Source organism: Canis lupus, chromosome 12 (genome assembly GCF_048164855.1).
Source record: "Canis lupus baileyi chromosome 12, mCanLup2.hap1, whole genome shotgun sequence".
Classification (NCBI taxonomy): Eukaryota; Metazoa; Chordata; class Mammalia; order Carnivora; family Canidae; genus Canis; species Canis lupus.
The window spans coordinates 58,660,157-58,684,169 of NC_132849.1; the positions used below are offsets into that span (position 1 = coordinate 58,660,157).

A 24,013-nucleotide genomic window follows, 5' to 3' on the forward strand; every position below is an offset into this window, starting at 1 on the left:
ACTTTTGTTTCCACTTTTTTTCCCAAATGTCCTGAGATGTGGGAAGGTGCAGCTACTTACCCGGGTCTCCAAGTTTATATTAGCAGTTTTCCCGTCCACTGTGACGCTGAGAACAGAACCATCTTTTACGCTTACACAGTCTTCTCCAAATATGTCCCTTAAGATAAATGAAGATGCCATATTAGTGAAAAATGCATTTAAGAGTAAGTCAAGTACATTCTGATATATTTGGGGAAAAAATAATATTGAAGATTGCCCCTAGTTCCAAAGTAGAATACTTCTATCTATATACGTCTATCGGTTCCATGATCCTGGGGTCCTGGGATTGAGGCCTGCATCAAGCTCCCTGCTCAGTGGGGAGTCTGCTTCTCCCCCTCCTTGTCCTACTCATGCTCTCTCTCTCACTTTCTCTCCCAAATAAGTAAGTCTTAAAAAAAAAAAAAAAGAATTCTTGAGAAAAGGGGAAAAATCTAGTATCTGGTTTAGAAAAATACTGAGTTTTAAAGGTAATTCATAGTTTATAGACTTACTATCTGAGAAGAGTCCAGAAAACATTCTTAACACAGAATTCGCATTTAAGGAGAATATATATCATAGTTCTTAAAGGCACAGTAACACCAAGTGAAGAGTTTAGTACTCGTCCTTAATAACGATGTAAGAATCTTTGTCAACTGTGCCAGAAATGGCAAACCAAGAAGGTCACAGGTATTTGGAACTGGCTAGAGTGTTTAGCTGGAAGGATGCGGTTCAAACAACCTTACAGATACAAACACAGACATCCAGTCGTGAAGTGACCTGTCTGAGCCTCACGACCATCAGTGAGCCAGAACTAAATCCCGGCCTCCTCCTCCCTGCCTTGCCTCGCCACCCCTTGTGGGGCAATAATAAGGACAATACTTACTGGAGCATGATCTCCAGCCTCTTGCTATAGACGTGCATTTCTAATTTTTTAGAAACCTTCTGTACTGCACCTGGGGGAAAAAAAGCAACATAGTTCCATTTCCAAATTCTTATTTAGAATTATTCCTGAGTCAATAATCAGAATACAGCTGCTGATAAGGTAAGATGATCACCTATGGAATCCTTCAAGTGATAAACCATTTACCTGCTGAAGCAAACCGATATTTTCGTCACTTTTGTTCTTGTTAAATACAGAACACAGAGTGACATTTAAGATTACTTTAAATTTTATTTGTAAAATTTATTTGTAATGTTTCTCAAACTTTTCTGCATTTTATTTATGAGTGGAAGTGAACCTAGAACTCCAGGAGTTCTAGGGGCATGTCCAGGCTCAGAGATCTCTGGAGTTTTTGTTTTACCTAAAACGTTATATAACTTTTGCATTCTACTATTTAATTTTCTTTTTCTTGGATAATATATAGCTTAAATGGTAGCTATCCACTATGATGCAAATGATTATTTTGTTTGGAAAAAAAAATTTCAAAATCAGGTTTTTAAAAAAATTTTTAGTTTAAGTAGGTTCCATACCCATTGTAGGGCATCAACTCATGACTTTAGCGATCAAGAGTCACATGTTCTACCAACTGAGCCAGCCAGGATCCCCCCAAAATAAGTCTTAAAGAATATCTGAGGGGCACCTGGGGAGCTCAGTCAGTTAAATGTCTGCCTTTAGCTCAGGTCATGATCCTGGGGTCCTGGGATTGAGGGAGCTTAACTGACTGAGCCTCCCCAGGTGCCCCTAGCCAAGTAACTTTCAATTTAAAAATAGAAGCAGTTAATAAAAACGGAAAAATAAGTAGAAGCAGTCACTTAACAAGAATTTGAGAGATACTATGTGCAAGGCACTGTGCTAGATGTGGAAATTATAAAACTAAATTCAAATCTTTTTAATTTAATTCTACTATATATAATGCACATAGGATGATTTTAATAAAATTACTATTTAAAATCATTTGCCTGTCATATTACTTAGCTCCCCCTTCCCCAAACAAAGTGATCTAATGGTTCAGGAAGATGACCTGGAGTTTCAAATGTGCCCCCAGATCACTAAGTATCTCCCAGCCCGTCACCAGCAGCAGAACAGCGAGGAACTATCTGGCAGTTCCTCAGAAAGTGAAACCTTCAGTTAGCCTATGACCCAGTAACTCTACTCCTAGGTGTAGACCCAAGAGAAGTGGAAACATATGTCTACACAAAAACTTGTACATGAATGTTGAGAGCAACATTATCTATAGTAGCCAAATGGTAGAAACAACCCAAATGACTATCAGCTGATGAATACAGAGACAAAATGCTGTACATATACACAATGGAACATTATTTTGCCATGAAAAGGAAGAAGTACTGATTTTTGCTACAACATGGATGAAACTTGAAGCACTGTGCTCAGGGAAAGAAGCCAGTCACAAAAAAACCATGTATTATTATTCCATTTATATGTAATGTCCAGGAGAGGCAAGTCCATAGACACAGAGAGTAGGAAAAGAAAGTAGATTAGTGGTTGTCTTGACTGGGGGCTTATCACTAAAGAATATGATTTTTTTTGGTGGGGTGATATAAATGTTTTCAAGCTGACTGTGGTGAATCTGCTTTGTGCAAAAGAACCAAATTGTCGTTTCTCTTAAATTATTCTATAGGTTAGACTATAGTTACTTTGATTGTTTTCAATTCATGAAGCTTTTTCCTTCTTTTCAAAAAAATACAGACCTCGTTGGCATATAGCACTATATTACAGATTTAATATCTGTACACATAGCAAAATGATCATAAGAAATGTAGTTAAGCATCTATCACAACAGTCACAGAAGTATTTTTCCTTGTGATGAAGTAGTTTCATGAGTTTTTTTAAAAGTTTATTTATTTATTTATTTATGATAGACAGAGAGAGAGAGAGAGAGAACGAGGCAGAGACACAGGCAGAGGAATAAGCAGGCTCCATGCCGGGAGTCCGACGTGGGACCCGATCCCGGGACTCCAGGTTCATGCCCTGGGCCAAAGGCAGGCACCAAACCACTGAGCCACCCAGGGATCCCCAGTTTCATGAGTTTTTAACTGAATATACAACGAACCAGATGTCAGCCAAGAAACCTATATAATAAAACTTTATACTTTAATTATAATCATTAGTCCTATTAAGTCCTATTAAATAGTCCTATTAAATAGTCCTATTAAATAAGCATTTACCAGATGTGTAAAATCTCATAAAATACATTAAAAAAAATCTAAGCTACGAAGCTATTATAAGAAACTTTCCAAAATGTGAGTGCACATGTATGCATATTTGCCTATTTATCATAATATTTATGAGAAACTCCTCCGATACATGAGACTATATGTGTACAATGTGAGATCAATTATACATGTGTATACCTGCCCCTAATAGGTGTGTGTGTCAAAACAGGACACAGACATACTGAAAACCAGTGCAGTTTAAAACAGAGGAATGTTAATGGAATAGAAGAACATAAAGGAATACATTTTGAAAATGCTTAAGCTTTGCTGTGTGTCCTCGGTGAGAACAGGAGACACAGAAACTGAAATTGGGGTAAAACACACACAGATACAAACCCAAGTTGTGTTTCTAAATCTGGACCCAAGGGCCAGCAGGCTAAGAAATGAAAAGGGAGTGAAACACTAGTAAAGAGGAATCAGACTGTTCACAGAAGGTGCCTCTAGAAGAGACCTGGCAACCTTCTGTGGATGGCCACACTGTATTTCAGGCTTTGTGAGCCACGTGGTCTCCACAGTAACCACCCAACTCTACTATGGGAGCTCGGAGGGCAGCATTAGACAATATGTGAACGAATGGGCATTGCTGTGTTTCAATAAAACTTTACAAATACAGGTGGGGGGCGGGACTTGGCCTGTGGGCCCCGGTTGTTAACTCTGCTAGAAAATGTTACAATACCAAGTTTGGATAGGAGAAAGTCAATTTCTTAAGCAGTAAGTATACAGAATGAATGTCCTCCACTTCCCCACATGCAACAAAAGAGGGAGCGTGTTGGTCCTCATAATATTTTTCACCTCCCGCAGGAGCAAGTACTGCTTATTAGAAACCCTGTCACTTAGCCCCATGGGTGACAGCTCTCCAAGCTAATGTATCACAGACACTCCTCAGTCTTGTCTCTTGAAAATTCATCTTGTCTGTTTTCTCTCACCATCTGTATCTAACCCAGCAGGAAATACTGCTGGCTTTGTCTTCAAAGTGTCTCCAGAACCTGAGCACTTTCTGCCACCTTCACCACCTCTGCCTGAGGTCCTCCCCCCACCACCTGCAGGGCCACTGAGTTCCTGAAACACCTGCTTTCTTACTTGCCCCGCCAGTCCCCTCTTAACGAGCACCAGAGCAATCCTTGGAAACCTTACAATGTAACCCACTTCAGACTACAAGTCCGAAGTCCTTAAAATGGCCCCTTAAACCCTATACATCTGCCCCCGCTCCCTCCAAACCCTCTGAAGCTGCCCCGGTGCTCACTAGAGTACCAGTTCCCAGAGGGTAACAATCTGCTGCGGTCGCTGCTCTGCCCTAAGCACCTAGAATAATGCCTGCCCGACAGAAGGTGCTTGATAAATATCTGTCAAATGAATGTGAGCTATGCCGGCCACTCATTACTCCAGAAGAACAGAACAGCCTTTTCTTAATACAACACAAAGCAGGGAAGAAGAGGGAGTACAGGGCAGCCAGCTAATTCGGCACAATTAACTCATGGAAGAACCCTATTCTGACCTGTCCGCTATGAATCCCTGCTCCAGTGCCCAGAGGCTAACCTTAGGAAACAATGTTTACACATTATTATTGTTATTAAAAATGGAGCACTCTTAACAGTCATTTTTAAGTCAACTCCCACAGATCAGAGTGAGGGTACACTTTCACTATGGACCAGAGAATACTGAGAGAGAGAGACGCAGCATCAAGTCAGACCAACCTATGAGAGCTCACACGTTCTCTCCTGTATGACACAGACGTGAAAGTTGGGGGATTATCTTTTTGTTTTTCAGCCGATCACATAGTGGCTTCACCCCAACTGTAGGTGGCATCTTGCCAACACAGTTGACAGTCTCAGGCCCAACACGCCCCATAACCCCTGCCCCATCACACTGTGTGGAGCGGGGCTCAGGAGAGCTAGGACATGACATACCCTGGAAGACCCCCCAGCATCCTCATTGGCCTAGAAACACACCATTCTCGCACAGAAGTTTCCTTTTCCAGAAAAGCACATAAGTATCTGACAAAAATACTGATTTCAGGTGATTGTATCGCAAAACAGACTGCATTCTACAAAAAGACTGTTATACATTATACAACAGGAAGGAGCCCTGGAGGTTAAAGCAATTAAATTCCGGGGTATGTGGTGTGAACTGAACGAGCCTAAAGAGGGCTCTGATCCTGAATGGTGGGCCCGCTCACGGCCCTGCATCTGAGCCTTTCACTCTTGCTGTCTGCATTCCGCTCCGTCCCTCGCATCCCTGCCCCTCACTGCTGCACCCCAGGTCCCCCTCCCACATACCCCCACCTTGCACTTTGTCCTTTGTATCTCTATCACCTAAGATAAGAAAAATGTAAAATAGTAAGATAAGAAAAAACTGACCGCCTTTAAGGCTGTTCTGCTGCGAGTGAGGTTCCGTGCTCGGGGGCAAAGTCTGTGACGTTGAATGAGCACCAGGGGCAAACCCAAGGTCCTCGGTGCCCCTGTGGCTGGTAGAGGCGCACAGGTCCTGCTCCTGTGTTGCATGCACACAGGGGCATCCGCTCCCCACCAGTTACTTAATCCAACTAAGACAAGTCAAGTCCTCAGTGGTGTCTAAAATTTTTACCATTTTTCACTATTACTCAAAACAAATACAAATGCTTACCAGTACCTCAGATGAATAATTCAGATTTGTCCAGGTATTTATTCATTATATAGATGCGGTCAGTTATGAGAAGATGGATTATTAAGTATCCAGCTAAATATTTTTTCCTCTTGGGTCTTCCAGGGTATGTCATTCAGTAGGTATTCAGACTACCTACTTATTTTTTTTAAATTTCAAGACAGAGAACCATTGTCAGAGAACAAGACCTGGTACCATGAGAAGGGTAAAGGCTGGGAGGCTTCCCCAAATTCTTCAAGGGTGGGGCACCTGGGTGGCCCAGTGGTTGAGCATCTGCCTTTGGGCATGACCTGGGGTCCTGGGATCAAATCCTGCCTTGGGTCCCCTGCTGCTTCCTCTCCTTCTCCCTCTGCCTACATTTTTGCCTTTCTCTGTGTCTTTCATGAATAAATGAATAAAATCTTTAAAAAAAAAAAAAAGTAATTCTTTAAGGTGACTCCCTCCCCTGGTAGCAAAAAGGGTTACCTTACATGCCAGTGAGGCATTATACTGAATTATGTCTAACATAGACTACAAGAAATCCCACAAAGGTATCTTCAACTATTGTCTTCTTTGATTGAAAATGGCTATTTGGAAAAGAAAAAAGTGACTACAAAAATTGCCCTATGGAGAGATTCCATTCTGCTCAACAGGTTTTACTAAACACCAATAGGGCAGCATATTTTCTTATTAGACATGCTGGATTGATTCAGCAAATATTTTGGAATTTCTGATTAAATTGTTTTTGAGAAGACTGTTACTAAGGAATTTTATCTTAGTGTTCATGGCAACCAGATTTTTGGCAAGAGCACAAATAAAGATCTAGGACAAAAAGTAAAATATTAGTAACATGCATTGTTATGCACATGCTGTATCTTAAAGGCTACAGGAATGGAACAAGCAGATTTCAAGTTCTAGGATTCTGTTTTCTGCTTTTTAGTTCACAGACTATGGGAAAAGTGAAAGAATTATCTGATAAAAATGAAATCATTCCATACCTTTCCTGATTTTCGGGTTGGACTGAACTTCCAGTATCACGGTTGTTACTGTATCTGCGTACATATCGTTGGAAGGGTTTGCTAACCACTGTGAAGCAAAAGGCAGAATTAGGAAGCTGTGAATACAGCCAACTGCAAAAGCTGTGAACCCGACCATTCACGGACTGTACCTATGGGACTTCTGTGTCTAGCATTTTCATTGACATTAACTATTTCCTGAAATTACTAATGCTGGACTTCAGTACTGTGTTTCAGAAGCACACAGCATGGGAAGAGGGTAATATTTTTTTTTTTTTAATATTTTATTTATTTATGACAGATACAGAGAGAGAGGGGCAGAGACACAGGCAGAGGGAGAAGCAGGCTCCATGCACCGGGAGCCCGATGTGGGATTCGATCCCGGGTCTCCAGGATCACGCCCTGGGCCAAAGGCAGGCACCAAACCGCTGCGCCACCCAGGGATCCCGAGGGTAATATTTTTAAACATTTACTTTAATTACCCACACAAAGCCTAGGACCAGTTGCTCCTGCACATGCCCAGTGCTCTGAGATAGTTTTCCTTGTCTGCCAGGTTAGGATGAGACCAGGTGAATTCTTTCAGGAACGAGTGCCTTCCCTAATGTGTAAGGGGCACCTGGGTGGCTCAGTCGGTTGAGTGTCCAACTCTTGATTTCAGTTCAGATTGTGGTCTTGGGGTCATGAGATTGCCCCAAGCATGGGCTCTGAGCTCAGTGGGGAGTCTGCTTAAGATCTTTCCCTCTGGGGCAGCACCGGTGGCGCAGCGGTTTAGCGCCGCCTACAGCCCGGGGCATGATCCTGGAGACCCTGGATCGAGTCCCATGTCAGGCTCTCTGCATGGAGCCTGCTTCTCCCTCTGCCTGTGTCTCTGCCTCTCTCTCTCTCTCTCCATTTCTATGAATAAATAAATAAAATCTTAAAAAAAAAAAAAACTTTCCCTCTGACCCCACCCCGCTTGCACACACACACACTTTCTCTCTCTAGAAGAAATGGCTAAAATCTTAAAAAAAAAAAAAAAAGTGTAAGAACAGACCAGCAGATGATCTGGATGGAGAATTTATATGATTCTACCCTGAGGCAGAAAAATGGATGAGGTACCTCCCTGGATCACTTAGTTCCAGGATTCACTTTTGAAGTCCTTCTTTGGGGATGCCTGGGTGGCTTAGTGGTTGAACGTCTGTCTGCCTTTGGTTCAGGGTGTGATCCCAGGGTCCTGGGATCGAGTCCCACATTGGGATCCCCGCAGGGGATCTCCCTCTCCCACATAGGGATCCCCGCAGGGGAGCTGCTTCTCCCTCTGCCTGTGTCTCTGCCATTCTCTCTCTCTCATGAATAAATAAAAAAACTAAAAAAAGGGCCTTCTTTGAACTTAACAGAGGCCAAGCTATCAAAATCAACCATCAAATTAATTTAGTGTCTGGGTTCCAGATTCTACCAGTAGGAATTTAAAATTCTAATAGTAGGAACCAATTCAATGGTTTCTAGCCTTTGTGTATTTGGGTCATTTTTAATATTGCTGATTCGAATTTTCAAAATTCCACTTTCTTTAAGAGTGCTATGTGACAAGTCTGTTTGTTTCAATGTAACAGAATTTCATTTTTAGCTTGAGCATGTTGGATATTTTGATATAACTGAAGACATCCAGGGCTATCACAAAATCAGTTGAGCCTTTCTCATTTGAGACATATATTCACTACACATATTAAATATTAAGACTTAATTCGTTATTAGTTTCATTTTTCTTTTTAACTAGGCTCCACGCCCAGCATGGGGCTTGAGCTCACAACCCTGAAATCAAAACCCGAGCTGAGGTCAAGAGTTGGGATGCCTAACCGATTAAGCCACCCAGGTGTCCTTAATATTAGTTTCTATGTTACTGGAACTACATAGAAAATACTCAGCTATGTCATATTTAAAGCTGATTTGGGAAAGATAAATATGCACGTATATACATATTTTTTTCCTGATTGAGAAGAAACAAGTTTTCTCTACAATTATACGTGAAGTCTTAAAAACATTTTTCCCCTCCTTGTTAAGGTAAATGATCCTATCTTACTTCTAATACCACCATTCCTGGCTCCTGTATGACAGTAATATTTTTGAATACTTTCAGAGCAGGTTTTTCTTGAATTTCTAACTCTTCCACATCACCTGAAAAAAAGAATATTAAGACATATAATTTTTTGATAATCTTCCATAAGCATCATTATTCCTTGTTTATATAGAGACAGCTGAAATAAATGTGATACACAATGAAAAAAATTAATTTGCTCATTTATATAGTTAGATTTCAAATAAAGTTTTCTGTGAATTGCTTAGAGCAACTGAAAGATCTCAATGTCAATATGTATTAAAAAAAATTCATATAATGAGGCATGATTTACCTTGGACATTCAACATTAACCACAAACTCTGGTGACTGTCAAACATCTGTGTTTGTATAAGAGATTTAGCCACCAGCATCTTAAAATTTAACATGAGACCAGTCAACTACTGCCACCTAGTCCATTCTGCCTTCATCTACACAGGCTTTATCATTCTACAGGAAAATTCTTTTTTTTTTTTTTTTTTTTTAAAGATTTTATTTATTTATTCATGATAGTCACAGAGAGAGAGAGAGGCACAGACATAGGCAGAGGGAGAAGCAGGCTCCATGCAGGGAGCCCGATGTGGGATTCGATCCAGGGTCTCCAGGATCATGCCCTAGGCCAAAGGCAGGCACCAAACCGCTGCGCCACCCAGGGATCCCTCTACAGGAAAATTCTGTTGTCTAAGAGGAGACCTTCCTGGTCTCCCAGCAACCTCTTAATTAAATATTAATTCAGACATATTTTTTTAACTTTCTGTGTGATGACCTATAATTCTATTATGAGGGTCTGAAGTAAAAAAAGGATTTTCTTTCTATTGGTTTATTCATGGTTGTATTTTGCTATTTGAATTATCAAGAGCATATTAATAAAAAGTGTAATTTGTAATTCAAAGTGTTCCTGCTTATTAGAGGGAATCCACACCTTTTAACTCAGGCATTGTCTCTCATTCTGTTCATAAATAGAAATCTCTAACTCAAAATGGTCTAATATGAAAACAGAATAGGTGGGACACCTGGGTGGCTCAATGGTTGAACATCTGCCTTTGGCTCAGGGCGTGATCCCAGGTCTGGGGATCGAGTGCTACATTTGGCTCCCTGCGAGAAGCCTGCTTCTCCCTCTGTCTCTCTCTCTTTGTGTCTCTCATGATAAATAAATAAAATCATAAAAAAAAAAAAAAAGAAGAAAGAAAACAGAATACTGTTTTACTGGCCTTTACCAGCGGTCATGTGTTCTTATAAGACCTGCTGTATAGACTGGTACCGATGGAACAAGAAAACTTATTTTCTGAATAAGAGATAGATAAAAATTTAGCAATAGTATACTAAACCAGATTTTAAACACAAGGAGCAAAGACTACTGATATTTCTAGAGCTTTCAGTGGATCAGGGATAAGAAGTATAATTCAATTAAAAAATTTTATGAGTACATTTTCAAAAATTCACCTAAAGCTGGTAACATGTCCCAGTGAAGTGCAAATAAAATTTGTGCAAATCCTGAGACAATTACCCAAATTAAATAACGTCCTGTCTCAGACATATACTAATTCTTACTCAAAAGCGGAAAATAATTAAATGAATTTTTATAAATATACACACCTGTCAATTTCTGTAGCTGATAATAGAGCAGATTAAAAGGGCCAGTATAGGGAATGGCTTGGGTCTGTTTTACAGTGCTCATGGCCAAGTCAGTATAATCTGAAGAGGAAATTAGGAAATTAGAATAAATACATTTTCAGTGACAATACTCGTCACAACAAAATACGATCTGCAAACACATATGGGGGTAGAGAGAAGTGAAAGTGAAGTAGACCAGAACGTGTTTTCAGAAAGCTTGTGAGGCACTCTTTCATTAGTTCTCACCCCACATTTCCCCCCTTAACTCCCTACCCCCACCCCTACTCCCAGACTAGTTAGCTTAGGCTTCAGCCCTAAGCCAGCAGCCTCACTGCCCTGACAACATCGGGTCCCCGAAGGTCTCCAAGCCAGTAAGCCAGCTGTCCTCTGTTTTCCTCTGGGCATGGCTGCTCCTGATGGCCCTTCACCACCCAACATAAGTGCTACCTGGTCTGCAAAACCTTTCCTGACTCTTCTAGATCTTCTCCCCTTATATACTTATGCACTTCTCTGGATCATTCATCAGTGCTGTGACTAGCTCTTGACAAGAGTGCTTCTCTCATTAGCTTTCCAGGGGCTGGGGCTGTGCTTTGCAGAGTATCTTTAGTCCTCCTGGCCCAGAGTAAGACTGCGCTCACCACTGAACAGAGGAGCAAGTTATGTTCACTGCATGATGGGCTGAAAGCGGACAGCGGGTCCAGATCACAGACGGCTATCTGAGCATTACTATTTCTTGTTCTTTCACACGACACTCATACTCGATTAGTGCTATATGCATAAAATTGAGCGCTGTTATTTAAGAAAATACCATATTTACCGCAAAAGTAATGGTGGCCCAGCATTTACACAGGCACACAACATAAAGGCCCCACAAACAAGGAGACTCTAGGTCCTAAAGATCAAAATGTGTGTATGGGGAGGCCAAGGTTACTATAGAAAATAAAAGCACCAGAACTCCAGTGTGATAAGTGGAAACAGGCTTGTATAGGGTCAGCAGGAGTGGTCAACCGTCTCAGAGGTGATCTCATGTTCCCAATTAAGAAAAAGTTATTTCAAAAAGAATGCAAACATTTAAATAGTTCAAGAAAGATTCCCCCTCCCCATAAAGCTATGTGATATAAACTCATTAATTTATATTTTATTACTTGGCTATTCCTTAAAATTTGGCCATCAGCAAGAGAAGCATTCATAGATTTTCTTTCAATGTTAAAATCAATTTATATTTGACAATTAATAGTATACTTACTGGAGAGGTCACAAGGAGAAAGTATGTGATAATTAAAGTTTCTTTTAACAAGTATTCCCGAGACCCGCTGGCCTTGTTCTGGTTTTTTGTCTGCTAAAAAGCCCATGACCTATTACGAAAAAAAAAGAAGACAGAATCCTAGAAAATGCAATTATTCAGATACTCAGTCATAATGATGACCATCAGGCATTTGAAATCAAAAGTTGGGTGCTTAACTGACTATGCCACCCAGGCACCCCTGTAGTTAAAACATTTTTAAGTGCTGCATACTGTATTTCTTGAGGGTTTATAATGCACAAGGGCCTAATAAAAACTCTGAAAAGTCCTACTGTGAAGAAATCAGCTTAACCTTGTTCAACTCTACTTCTCCTAAATTGTCTTACTGTAAAACTGTCTCCCTCCCCAAAGCTCAACCAGCAGTTTGGGAAATTCAGTTCTTAGATTCCTAACTGAATACATTTTCTATAGGTATAAGATCGCGTCCAGTAAACTGGCCACTGAAAAGTTTTGTGAACAGGGGTTAATTCAGGAGTAAATACAACCATCTGTCTGTCCTTCGGCAACAAAAGCCTTACATCCTAACTTTTGCTTTTTTTCCTCTCAAACTTAATTGCAAGGAAGGATATTCATCAATTAGCCTTCTCATTTCTGGCTCATTATATAAAAGAATTGCTGTAAAGTTGCTCATTAATATATGTCTGATATTAAAACTTCAGATAATCATTAAAAAGTTTCCCTTAGAAGTATCTTGAAAAAACTCCTAACAGGAGGCACAAATGCCTTACCATATCCCTCTAAAATCTCAGGAAGATTTTTAACTATTTATTTATTTAAAAAGATTTTATTTATTTATTCATGAGAGACAGAGAGAGAGAGACAGAGACATAGGGAGAGGGAGAGCCCGATGAGGGACTCGATCCCAGGACTGCGAGATCATACTCTAAGCCAAAGGTAGATGCTCAATCTCTGAGCCACCCAGGCGGCCCAACTATTTTATTTTTAAATTCTGAAAATACTATATTTCAATATCAAAAACAGACAATTTTTTATAAGTTCCACCATACCACATTTGTTTGTTTATTTATTTATTTTTTATACCACATATACATTTAAAAACATGAGCTTATCTTTAGATTCTTTAGGAGAAGGACCAGTGGACAGAATACTATATTAGATGTAGTAATAAAACAGTAATGAATATTTGTTTATTTTCAGAAACAGGGAGGAAAAGAAGTGGTGATGTGGATGACAAAACTATCAAATTCAACTGCACTACGGTCTAATGTACTTGAAAACAATGAATTAGTAGGACCAGAAGAAGACCTAAAAAAGCAAACGAGTATAATTAATATACTAAGCAAACAGAAAATCATCATTAAGGACATTATCTTGCTTTGATTAAAAGAAGTCTGTATTTTTAAGACATATACATTCCCTTTAGAAAAGGCCTGCATAAAAAAAAAAAAGAAAGAAAGAAAAGGCCTGCATAAGATTAGAAACCACACTGGGACGCCTGGGTGGCTCAGTGGTTCAGCATGTGCCTTTGGCTCAGGGTGTGATCCTGGGTCCTGGGATTGAGTCCCGCATTGGGCTCCCTGCGAGGGGCTTGCCTCTCCCTGTGTCTCTGCCTTGCTCTATGTCTGTCATGAATAAATAAATAAAATCTTAAAAAAAAAAAAAAAAAAAAAAAAAAAGAAAGAAACTATAACTTTTTACCTTGGCTAGCTTTTCTCCTCTGAAATTCAAGGTCACAGCTTCTGTATTCCGAGGATTATGAACCTCTATGTGAACTTCATCGTTATCCTCATATTCTCGAATCAGGGCTGCTTTCAATCTGGCCATTTCATTCTGTTCTCCATGGACTAAAATCTACATAGAATGAATTGGAAGAGAGCACAGAGAAACATCCTGAGTTTGGGTTAATGACGGTTCCTATCTGACTTAAATATATGACACCGACATATACTTGGAAGTCATTAACTTAAATACTGTGAAGGGCCTCCAATCAGGCTTGTACAGGTATTCTCATTGTTTGCCTTTAAAAATCCTGAAGTGGAACTATTTTAAGAGAGAGTAAAGACTTCCACCTCAGGTTTTGCCACTAATGAGTTATGCAGCTTTATGGAAGCTGGCTTTTTTCTAGACTCCTATGCTCAACTGCCAAGGGCTGCACCACATGACTTCTTTAGCTTCTACCAGCTTTAGATGCATGATTCTTGTATGAAACTAGTGCTATTCTTAAATGCAGAAAATACCCAATTTTCTTTAGATTTCTTAATACAAGACTTTCAAAAGAAGCTTTTTATGGGGGAAAAAATAGACTGGTGATATTTTCTTCCATTTATTATAGTAATACCAAATAAAATATTTCAGAACCAAATGAAATTCCATCTGAGAGATATTTATAGTTGTATTTGAAACCAGGTTCTTCCTATTTACTTTTGTAATCTATACCTTACAAGACCGAGTATTCGTAAACCTGCACACTACTGGTTGATGATTTCTTGCCTGGGCTTACAGAAGCCTACCCAGCATCACTACTAGGCAGAGATGTATGGCTTAGTAAAGAGCCCCGGCTTTGATGCCTGGCTGCTTAAACACTAGCTATGGCAACTTGGGCAAGTTACCTAACATCTCAGTTTTTGCATCTACAAACAGTTGTTGGTTGTAAGGAGTAAGCAAGTTGGTATCACGTGTAAACTATGAGTACGGGGTACCTGGCTGGCTCAGTCGGTAGGGCAGGTGACTCTTGAGTTCGGGGTTGTAAGTTTGAGCCCCATGTCAGGCATAGAGGTTACTTAAAACATGAGAACAGTACCTGGCACATGGTAAATAATAAATGCTAGCTGTTATTTATTATTACCACCAACACTATGGTTATTCTATCACGTAGATACACTTTTGCTGACCTGGTTATTGAAGGAAGGTAAGCATCGAGTTCAATCCAGGAATTTAAACTGTCGGCACAGAGAGCCTGAAGAGCAATGAAATGGGGCTGAGGAAGAGGTGGTGAAAGCCGAGAGGAAAAGGCAATACATCTCCTCCCTGGCTCTAACATGCGGGAGCGTTTCCATGAAACACACACACACACACACACACACACACACACACACACGGGAACCCCTGGCAGGAGCTGCACTGTAACAAGATTCAACACCTCACGATGCTAAAAATTTTTCTCCACCCAAGATTCTGCCGATTAAGGGCTTCTGGCAAATCCCTGCAAGGACTCCCATGCCAGAAAGAACTCAGAATAACAGAAGATCACATGAAAGGGCTCTCGGCATCATCCATCATTAGGGAATGGACGATGGAAACCACAGTAGACATAGAAACCACTGCATGCTTACGGGGAACGGCTAGAATTACAGGAAGGCAAATAGCACGTGCTGGCAAGAACATGGAGAAATTGGAACATCTGTGTACCACTGGGGGGTCACCACAGCAAGTCATCACAGCAAGTTGGGTGATTCCTCCAGAAATGAACAGAATTACCCTGTCACTCAGGGTGAGAACAGGCATTCAAACAGGTGCTCAGAGGCCAGTGTTCACCACTGCACGCATACACCACATGCATGAATATGGTCTATACGGTGTTTACCCGCAAAGGGGAAGGGAGTTCTGATACATGCTATGGTATAGAGGAACCCTGAATGTAGAAGGTAACATGCTATTGGATATTTTGCTTAATAGGTACAGTTTCTGCTTGGTGCGATAAAAAAAATCTGGGAATAGGTGGTGTGATGGTGCACAACACTGTGGATGTGATTCATGCCACAGAATTCTATGCTTCTTCCATAGAACTTATATATGGCAACTTATATATTATATATATTTTCCCACAATGAAAAAACCAGCAAAAGGCTATTTCCTCTAAACATCCTTTTTAATACATTCAGAAAGGGCACTCCATCTGCTTCCCCCCCCTACACCCTTGTTCCCTGAGTGTTCTGTTGATTAAAAATACCTATTTTTTTTTCTAGCTTTCTTCTCTTATCCCCTCTCCAACCTCACCAAAATGTAACTTATTTTTGTTATTACATAAAACTTAAAAAATATAAACAAAACACATCAGTAAGGAGCTATGTGATTTCAGATCTATTTGGATCTTTGATTTTTACTATTATGTGATTTGTCTTTCTCTTCTTTCCCTATTATTGAGCATTTACTCTATGCCAGGCACCATATTACATGCTTTAGATATATGTTCTCTCATCCCTTTCTCACAGCTGCCTTATGAGGCATTATTATCCCTTTTTACAAATAGGGCAGGGAGAAGTTAAGTAACTTGCCCAGGGTTACCCAGCAAGTGAGGGATGGAACTGGGATTCAAAACAGTCACCAGCAAAGCCTGTGGTCTTAAGTTATTGGGGAGGCAGCAAAAAATGACAGAAAGAGCCCTGAGTTGGGGTTGGGGGAGCTGATGAGGGACCCCAGGTAAGTGGAGACAAGCAGAGCGCACACCTTCCTAACTCAGCAGGGAGCTGCAAAGGTCAGGTCCAGGTGCAGGCAGAGGCCCCCGGGGAAGAGCTACCCTAATGACAGGCAGCGTTTGATTTGAAAACCAAATCGGCTACAGTCTCTTGGGTATGTTTTCTTCCCCTTTAATGTCATAAATCAAATTCATAGACTAACCACATGAGGCGGTTTCAAAGCACGAATAAATTCACTGGTTTGCTGGTAATCTGTGTGAGCAGAGAAAGAAATGTAATCAACAGACATTTTCAGTGGTAGCTTCTGTCCAGACATGGTAGTGATCTCTTCTGGCTCAGACATGATATGCTGTTAAACAGAAACAAAAATAAAAGAAACAAAACAAATAAACTACCCAATTAGAAGAGAAAAGGCACATTTTCTATTTGTTACTGCAGCCAAAAACTTTTACGTTAAATTCGGGACTGTTAGCACACAAAGCGTTTTAACAATGGACTCAGTAAATATCAAATACTTAAGTTCTTGGTCAAGCAAATATTTTATCAGGAAGGTAAGCAGGTTAGCTAAAATTCAATGTATTTGGAACATAGGAAGTGGCAACTGTAACTTATGACCAGAAAGGCAAACTTGTATTCCCAGCTATTCTCCTGTTCTAGAAAGTCGCTTTCAGACAGATGTGCTTCTATTCTGGAAATCTATTATTTTATTTATTTATTTATTTATTTATTTATTTATTTATTTATTTATTTATTTATTTATTTTATTTATTTATTTTATTTATTTATTTATTTATTTATTTATTTATTTATTTATTTATTTATTTATGATAGTCACAGAGAGAGAGAGAGAGGCAGAGACACAGGCAGAGGGAGAAGCAGGCTCCATGCACCGGGAGCCTGACGTGGGATTCGATCCCGGGTCTCCAGGATCGCGCCCTGGGCCAAAGGCAGGCGCCAAACCGCTGCGCCACCCAGGGATCCCTGGAAATCTATTTTAAATCACAGCCAAGGTTGCCTGTGTGACTTAGAGAATACACTAAAGTAGTAAAAAAAATGGGGAATCATAACGTATTTAAAAAAATAAGACAAGTTCTAGAAAGAAGAGATAAGAGGATGTGATGATTAGATGCTCAGAAACTGCTTCTGGAGCTCAGCACCTATTTCCTGCAATTTGTAGGAAATGTCCTCAAGAGTTAACATCAACCGTTTTGTATCAACAAGAAGATAGGCAATCAACCCAGACACGTGTGACTTTTCAAGAGAACACATATTTGCAAACTTCTTCTGTGAATGAGGGTTGTCTGTGTTTTTGTATTGGTCTCAAACGGGTTCCTTTCCATAGTTTTTACTGCGACCAGATGGGTGATCCTTAGGCTTCACTGAGCCACCTTGGCAATTCTGATTAGGAATAACATGGTGGTCTAAGACCATGGCTGACCTTGGCAAGTGTCCCTTCCACACAGTACCCTGCTATAATGACGCCGTTCCTCTTATCTGTGCACCAGCTTTCAAAGAGCTCTCTGGATAAGCCACTCTGCATCATGCCCGGGGAGGCCATCACGACGCTGGGACCAATGTCATCAAAATGATCCATGCTCTAAGAGAGAAAAAGGAATGGTAGAGGAATGCTAAGTACCAGGGTTTGGCAAGGCATTCCTTGTTTTTAAAGAATAACAAAAAGCTAGGTGAAAAGATTAATCACACTACTGAAAGGGCCTCAAGACTAGTGATAAACATTTTAAGTCTGATATCTAAGTTCCTAAACAATTTAGGCTAGGAATGAAAGGAGAACAAAGTGATAGAAGGCAATTAGCTCACGCTGACCTTTTAAACCTTCTACCAGAATTAATGGACTATTAGGACCATTTTTATTGCTAGGCAGGCAGGAAAAAGTAAGAGTCAAATGGCTTCCTATCTGTCCAAGATAGAACTCTAAAAGAATTCTCCTGCTCACAATAGCCTTGCATACTTCATGAATATTTTAAGCTACTTAAAAATCTAACCAAAAAAGTTTAACATTGTTTCTAGGGAAAATCTGGCTCTAATTCTTAAGCAACTAATTTAGAAAATAATAATAAACAAAGCCCATTTATAACTGGAAGAGGACTTATAGCTTGAATTATTTGGAGGCATTATTTATTAAGATTAAAGCATTAGTTTTAATAAAACAATACTTCTGTTAAAACTATTTTTTAACAAAAGGAAATCAGACTGTATTGAATGTTCTACAAAAGTAAACATATGAAAATTTTCATACGTGGAATTTGCAAGGCAAATCAGAAAGATGATTAGGTCTGAGCAAGAATAGAAAAACTTAATATGTGATGTAAGATTTTTTTTCATCAGGACTTCCTGTTCCTATGGCAGAGAGACCCAACTAAATCAGCAAGCGTAAATACTGAGAATGTATGGAGAGTTGGAACAAGTGGTGAAATCTGTTTCAGCAGAAAAGTATGCCAGTTACCAGATTTTTGTTTTCAGGCAGAAAAATGGTGCCTGCTAGAGAAACAGTGAGACCTCAGCAAGAAGGACTGGCCCCAAATCAATGGCAGGCAGCTAAGAGCACTATGGACTCTGTGTTTACGGGTCCGTCAGCTTCCTTCCTCGGCACTCACCTTGAGGTTACTAATGTGCTTGAAAACAAAGGGATTATTGATGTTGATCTGTTTGCGGATTTTGTCATTCATGGCATTTACATATGTCTGGTACACCGCCATGCACTTCTTGGCCAAAGACGATGCGTAGTATATGGGGATATCATGGAGTTCTGGGTGGTTCTGCCAATACTCATCTAGAGAGATTTTATAAGAAACAAATTTCGTTTTGTGATGTGGGGTAAATAGTTCAAATAATAAATGATACATGTAACTGATTTTAAGAAATTCAGACAACCAAGAAATAAAGCATGTGACTATGTATATATAAAACAGTACGTATACACACAGCCACATATATACATATTTCTCTATCTCACAATTTCTATAAATTACTAATTTAAGTGTTAATAGCAAAGATAAAAGGTTTGGAACCCCCTGGAGTGTGAGAAGTACAATTTGTAATTACAAGCACAGAACAATTGATTCAACCTGTCAGCCACGGCTGCAGTAGTCATTACACGGTTAAGGGTAAGCCACATTTAATGACACTGCTGTGCACGGCGACAGGAAGCCAGGGGTGAGGGTGCTGGGCTTGGACCTTGGTTGCCTTCCTTGAGGCCATCTCCTCTCTCAGATCCCTTTTGGTGCTTTCTATAGTAGGCCATGTCTTCATGGCTCTGCACCTGGTTTCTCACAGGGCTGGGCCCCACCTGCAGATACCCATGTAACAATAAGCGGACCCTCCTTCCTGGGACTCATTCCTTGTGGATCTCGCCTCCTGCCCCCAGGAGGGGTCCTGTTCCATCCTTGCTTCCCAATTTTCCTGGACAGTCTGGGAACACCAATACTTTTCAGTACAATCCGTCTTGCTTTAGTCAATGAGCCTGCCGTAGGCTGCCTGTAGCGGAGGCTCTAGCTTCTGCTCCCTAGTTTCCCTAGAGGCCCTGCAGCTCTGTGGCAGGGATGGCCAGCGGCACCAGAGGGGCTGACGGCACCAGAGGGGCTGACATTCCCCAGGCGTGCTGAGTAGGACTCACATAGGGTGTCTGCAACCACAGGGAGAGAGCACAATCTGCATCTTACAGAAGGAATAGAGGTTCAGAAATACCAAACCCCTTGCCCAAGATGCAAGGTCACACATCAGAATGTGGGCAGCTAGGCTTTGATGCCAACAGATGGCCCAAGGCTCTGGGATGCAGCCTCTGGTTGGAAAGGGTGCTTCTTCATGTAACACACGTTGGTCAGGGATCTCTGGGTGGCTCAGCGGTTTGGTGCCTGCCTTCAGCCCAGGGCCTGATCCTGGAGTCCTGGGATCAAGTCCCGCGTCAGGCTCCCTCCATGGAGCCTGCTTCTCCCTCTGCCTGTGTCTCTGCCTCTCTCTCTCTCATGAATAAATAAATAAAATCTTTATTAAAACAAAAAAAAAAAAACACGTTGGTCCTTCTTTTGCTCTGGCTCCAGTGCAAGGCGGAGGCTATAGCGGAGCAGCAGGAGAGACATTCAGGCTCCTAGGTGCCTGGCCCTGGCTAGGCTAACATTTTTCCCCCCCAAATTGAAGTATAATTGACATACGATATCCTATTAGTTTCACATGTACATCATAGTGATTCAATATTTTTAAACACAACAAAATGATCCCCATGGTAAGTCTAGCCACCATCAGTCACCAAAGTTATTACATTATCACATACTATTCCCTATGCTGTATATCAATTACATTTCCATAACTTCTTTATCTTATAACTGGACGTTTGTACCTCTTAATCCCCCTCGCCTATTTCGCTCGATCCCTAAGCCCTCTCACCTCTGGTAACAAATAATTTGTTTTCTGTATCTATGAGTCTGTTTCTATTTGGTTTTGTTTGTTCATTTGTTTTGTTTTTAGATTCCACATGTAAATGAAATCACACAGTCTTTGTCTTTCTCTCTGACTTCTTTCACTGCATAATACCCTCTAGGTCCATACATGTTGCAAATAGCAAGATTTCATTCGTTTTTACGGTGAAGTAATATTCTCCACTGTCTATATACACTATACTTTCTTTATCCATTCATTCATTATTGAACACTTAGGTCATTTCCAGGTCTTAGCTTTTGTAAACAATGCAACAAGAGGGGTGCGTGTATATTTTTAAATTGGTATTTTAATTTTTTTTGGATAAAAACCCAGAAGTAGGATTTCTGGATTGTATAGTATTTCTATTTTTTACTTTTTGAGGAGCCCCCATACTGTTTTCCTCAGTGGCTGCACCAATTTACATCCCCACCAACAGTACACAATGGTTCCCTTTTCTCCACATCCTCATCAACATTTATCTTTTTTTTTTTTTTTTTTGTCTTTTTGGTAATAGCCAATCTGGCAGGTGTGAGGTGGTATCTTACTATGGTTCTGATTTGCATTTCCCTTGATGATAAGTAATATAAGCATCTTTTTCATGTGCCTGTTGGCCATCTGGACGTCCTCTGTGAAAAAATGTTTCTTTCAGTCCTCTGATCATTTTAAAAATCCAGTTGTTTTTTTATTTTAAGTTGTGTAAGTTCTTTATATATTTTGGCTATTAACCCTTTATCACATGTATGATTTGCAAATATCTTCTCCCATTCAGTAGATTGCCTTTTTGTTTTGCTTAATATATTTTAAAGAGTTCAAGAAAATTAGCCTGGTTCTAACTTAAACTCTCCTATTTTTTATGTGTATTTTTATGGATGAATTTAAATATTAAAGAAAAGTTGAATAACTTGCCCCAAGGTCAGTCACGTGCCTAGAAAATAGACAAAATTTGAAACCATTTAAATGTCTATCCTTTTTCTATTATACTACATCATAAAGGAGAATTTAGGGGGAAGGGAACAACCAATCGCATAGAGCAGTCCTGGTTCATAAAAGAAATCATAATATATGCCCTGATGGTAGAGTTGCTAGATAAAAATACCAAATGCCAAGTTAAACTTGAATTTCAGATAAAAAAAAACAAAAGATTCTCAGTATAGGAATATATGTTAAATATTTGAGACACTTCTGCTAAAATATTATTTATCTGAAATTCAAGTTTAACTGGGTGTCCTGTATTTTTGTGTGCTGAATCTGGCAACCCAATTTGATGATAACAACGTGACTTCCCCTTCCCAATTTCCTTTTGTTCTTCAAATTACATTGTTATGGAAACTTTTTATTTATTTCAAAGGTCTTATTTATTTATTTTAGAGGGAACACGAACAGGGAGAGGGGAAACTCACGCAGACTCCTTGCTGAACACCGAGCCCCATGTGGGGCTCAATCTCACAACCCCGAGATTAGGACCTGAGCTGAAATCAAGAGTTGGACACTCAATCAACTAAGCCACCCAGGTGCCTCTATTATGGAGACTTTTTAGCTCAAGATTTCTAAGGATAGGGGATCCCTGGGTGGCTCAGTGGTTTAGTGTCTGCCTTTGGCCCAGGGCGTGATCCTGGAGTCCCGGGATCAAGTCCCACGTTGGGTTCCCTACATGGAGCCTGCTTCTCCCTCTGCCTGTGTCTCTGCCTCTTTCTCTCTCTCTGTTTATGAATAAATAAATAAAATCTTAAAAAAAAAAAAAGGATTTCTAAGGATAAATCTGACTTGCAGTTGGAAAAAAGGACTAAGAGAAAACTGGACTGGGTTAGGAGATGCAGAAAATGCAGCTCCTACTACGTCCAATCTCTCTCACAGACCAGCTTTTGAGTTGGGGTCTTTTTAAAAAAAAAAAAAAAAAGATTTTATTGACTTATTCGTGAGAGAGAGAGAGAGAGAGAGAGAGAGAGAGGCAGAGACACAGGCAGAGGGAGAAGCAGGCTCCATGCAGGGAGCCTGATGTGGGACTTGATCCCAGGTCCCCAGGATCATGCCCTGGGCAGAAGGCGGTGCTACACCGCTGAGCCACCTGGGCTGCTCAAGTTGGGGTCATTTACTCCATTTTTCCTTGTTTTCCTTTTCAGTGTAATGGGGAGAGACTTATCCTCATCACCCTACAGATGGAGGTGAGAGCAAGAGCCTGATGTGACAATTTCTAGTTCTTCACACTGAAACTGTATACACAGTCTTTAAGGAGAAAAAAGAAATCTGGATAGTGAGAAAGTGGATGACTTAACATCTTTCCAGTCATTTGTGTATTTTTAACTAGGATTGGAGTACATACTATTCTAAACTCCAATTTTTTTGGTCCGATTAATATTTTACGTGAAAGTATAAAATTACTCATCTGTGACGTGATTTTTTTTCTTACAAGGTGATATTTACTGACATGATATTTCTTTTTCTTTTTTTTTTAAAGATTTATTTATTTATGATAGACACAGAGAGAGAGAGAGAGAGAGAGAGGCAGAGACACAGGCAGAGGGAGAAGCAGGCTCCATGCAGGGAGCCCGACGCGGGACTCGATCCCGGGACTCCAGTATCACACCCTGGGCCAAAGGCAGGCGCCAAACCACGGAGCCACCCAGGGATCTCCTGACATGATATTTCTTTAATAAAATGATGGGGCACCTGGGTGGCTCAGTTAATTGAGCCAAACTCTTGGTTTTGTCTCAGGTCATGATCTCATGGGTCATGGGATCAAGCTCCAAGTCAGGCCTGTGCTCAGTGGAGAGTCAGCCTGAAGATTCTCTCCTTCTGCTGACCCCCCAAAACAAATGTCTTTTAAAAAGATACCAAAATGATGAATACCTTTACTGATAAAATTCTCTTTGTATCATTTATTTCCCACAAATGGTACTGTTGGGTCAGAGGGTGACATATTTTTAGGACTCCTGAGGCTCACTGCAGGGTGTTCTGAAGCTGCTGGCAACCAGAAAGGACACCATTTATATTCCCAGTAGCAGTGCCCAAGGGTCACTGTTTCTTTGGGCACCACATGTTTTTAGATACAGAAACCGAAGTCCAGAAAGGCAGAATAACCGATCCAAAACCAAGCAACTACCTTGACAGAAAGACACTCCCAAGATTTTGAGAATCCCCCAATAAAAAGGAAAAGGCATACCTAAAATCAAGAGCAGCTCCTGAGCCCTTCCAAGGGCAAAGACAGGAATGAGGCCTCTGCCCCCTCTGTTTACAATGTCATGAACAGTGTTACAGAATCTTGCTTCTCGCTCTTCGCGTTTCTCATGGATATGGGTCCCATAAGTAGATTCCTAAATAACACATTAGAAGTATGAGACCAAGACTGATGATTCCCAAAGAAAACAAAAGT

The 24,013-nt window shown here is 40.4% G+C and overlaps 1 protein-coding gene across 5 annotated transcripts in view; it reads right to left on the reverse strand.

The window, feature by feature from the left end:
- The window catches only part of CPSF3 (cleavage and polyadenylation specific factor 3), a 39,358-nt gene that overhangs the window by 3,267 nt on the left and 12,078 nt on the right, over positions 1-24,013 (reverse strand). For 4 of the 5 annotated variants that reach the window (XM_072771145.1, XM_072771147.1, XM_072771144.1 and 1 more), the window contains exons 7-17: positions 23,804-23,954; positions 18,825-19,000; positions 17,648-17,806; positions 16,412-16,558; positions 13,493-13,645; positions 11,777-11,885; positions 10,513-10,611; positions 8,884-8,978; positions 6,810-6,897; positions 902-971; positions 61-157 (exon numbers count right to left, since the gene is read on the reverse strand). In XM_072771145.1, the coding sequence (XP_072627246.1) occupies positions 61-157; positions 902-971; positions 6,810-6,897; positions 8,884-8,978; positions 10,513-10,611; positions 11,777-11,885; positions 13,493-13,645; positions 16,412-16,558; positions 17,648-17,806; positions 18,825-19,000; positions 23,804-23,954 (1,344 nt within the window). The remainder of the gene's footprint in view (positions 1-60; positions 158-901; positions 972-6,809; positions 6,898-8,883; positions 8,979-10,512; positions 10,612-11,776; positions 11,886-13,492; positions 13,646-16,411; positions 16,559-17,647; positions 17,807-18,824; positions 19,001-23,803; positions 23,955-24,013) is intronic. The other variant, XM_072771149.1, reaches the window with a different exon arrangement.